The sequence below is a fragment of the Poromitra crassiceps genome (assembly GCF_964638095.1).
Source record: "Poromitra crassiceps genome assembly, chromosome: 27".
NCBI lineage: Eukaryota > Metazoa > Chordata > Actinopteri > Beryciformes > Melamphaidae > Poromitra > Poromitra crassiceps.
The window spans coordinates 6,457,699-6,459,242 of NC_139650.1; the positions used below are offsets into that span (position 1 = coordinate 6,457,699).

Genomic DNA, 1,544 nt, shown 5'->3' on the forward strand with positions numbered 1-1,544 from the left:
GGGGGTCATTTTTTATATAACTCGCCCGTTTGGAGTAAAATAGATGATAGAAAAGGGGGTGATTGACAGATCGCCTGTCCAGTGATCGCGCAGCTTGCCGATCACGGACCAATAGCAGGTGGAGCTGCGGCTCTGGGAAACTCCCATCTCACGTGAGGTGCAGAAGGACTCAACCCATTCCCTCCCACTCTGCGACGAAAAATCAATATGGTGATGGCCAACGTTTGAACGCCGCCAGGCAGCAGAAATTGAATGGGATAGCTACGCCCATATAATTTATGTCTATGGCACACACACACACACACCTGATGTGTGTCAAAAAATGACGATAAAAGATGACTGAATTAGCCATTATATCAATCAATTAATGAATCAGTTATCAGTCATAATCCAATCCACACTCTCTCTCCCCCTCTCTCTATTAATCTCTCTCCCTCCCTCTCTCTGTGTCTCTCCCTCCCTCTCTAATTGTCTCTCTCTCACTCCCTCTCTCTCTCTCTCTCTCTCTCTCATCCCCCCTCCCTCCCTCTCTATTTGTCTCTCTCTCACTCACTCCCTCTCTCTCTGGCTCTCTCCCTCCCTCTCTCTGTACCCCCCGCCCCCCTCTCTCTCTCTCTCTCTCTCTCTCATCCCTAGGTTGTATCTGAGGGGTTACAGTGGCACAGCGGGGAAGCAGAGTAGCCTGACCACCCATGGGACCGGCTTCAGCACCCGGGAGCAGGACAATGACAACTGTGACCACTGCAAGTGTGCTCTGATGCTGACTGGAGGTAAACAAGTTCAACCTCTGTGAGGAAAGCACGTACTCTATACTGTTAGTGACATCATTTAAAACCAAAGGAAAAGAAAGAAGGAGAGAGGGAAAGAAAGAGCGAGTGAGATAAAGAGAGAATCAGATAGAGAGAGAGAGAAAGCGAGGGAGTAAGACAAAGAAGGAGAGAAAGACAGTGTACCAGATTAATAATTTGCACTGTCGCTGTTAAATAAACCAATAAATCAATCAACTAATAGCAACATGTCACACTCTGACCCCGCCCCCCCCTCCGTCAGGTTGGTGGTTCGATGCCTGCGGTCTCTCCAACCTGAACGGGATCTACTACGCCGTCGGCCACAACATCCGGAAGCTCAACGGCATCAAGTGGCACCACTTCAGAGGCCCCAGCTACTCCCTCCGCTCCACTGCCATGATGGTACGACCCTACGACTTCTAACAACACCCTCCGACCCACCATGGTACAACCCCTATGACTTTTGAGAACCCTCTCTGATTCACAACCATGATGGTAGCCATTTGATCAGTGCCCTATGATGACTGGTCACAGCACCCCCTCTGATCCGCAGCCATGGTGGTACAGTCCAGATCCCTTTCAAACATGGATTCAGCCTACAGTCTAGATGGAGCAACCTTGCGTCTTCTTCTAAGAACCTTGGATCTGGGATGGATGAACTCATTGGATCCATAATGGTTCAGCCCTAAATGATTTTGGATTGAGATGGTACGACCCAATCAGCTTCAGAGTCATAACATAATGGTGGTTTGGCCC

The 1,544-nt window shown here is 49.4% G+C and overlaps 1 protein-coding gene across 1 annotated transcript in view; it reads left to right on the top strand.

Moving 5' to 3' along the window:
• The window catches only part of angpt4 (angiopoietin 4), a gene marked incomplete at its 5' end in the record, with an annotated part of 83,393 nt that extends 82,131 nt beyond the window's left edge, over positions 1 to 1,262 (top strand). Inside the window, 2 exons of the mRNA XM_083661653.1 lie at positions 637 to 770; positions 1,051 to 1,262. Of these exons, the coding sequence (XP_083517779.1) occupies positions 637 to 770; positions 1,051 to 1,211 (295 nt within the window). The 3' untranslated portion in view covers positions 1,212 to 1,262. The remainder of the gene's footprint in view (positions 1 to 636; positions 771 to 1,050) is intronic.
• Between the last annotated feature and the right edge of the window lie 282 nt (positions 1,263 to 1,544).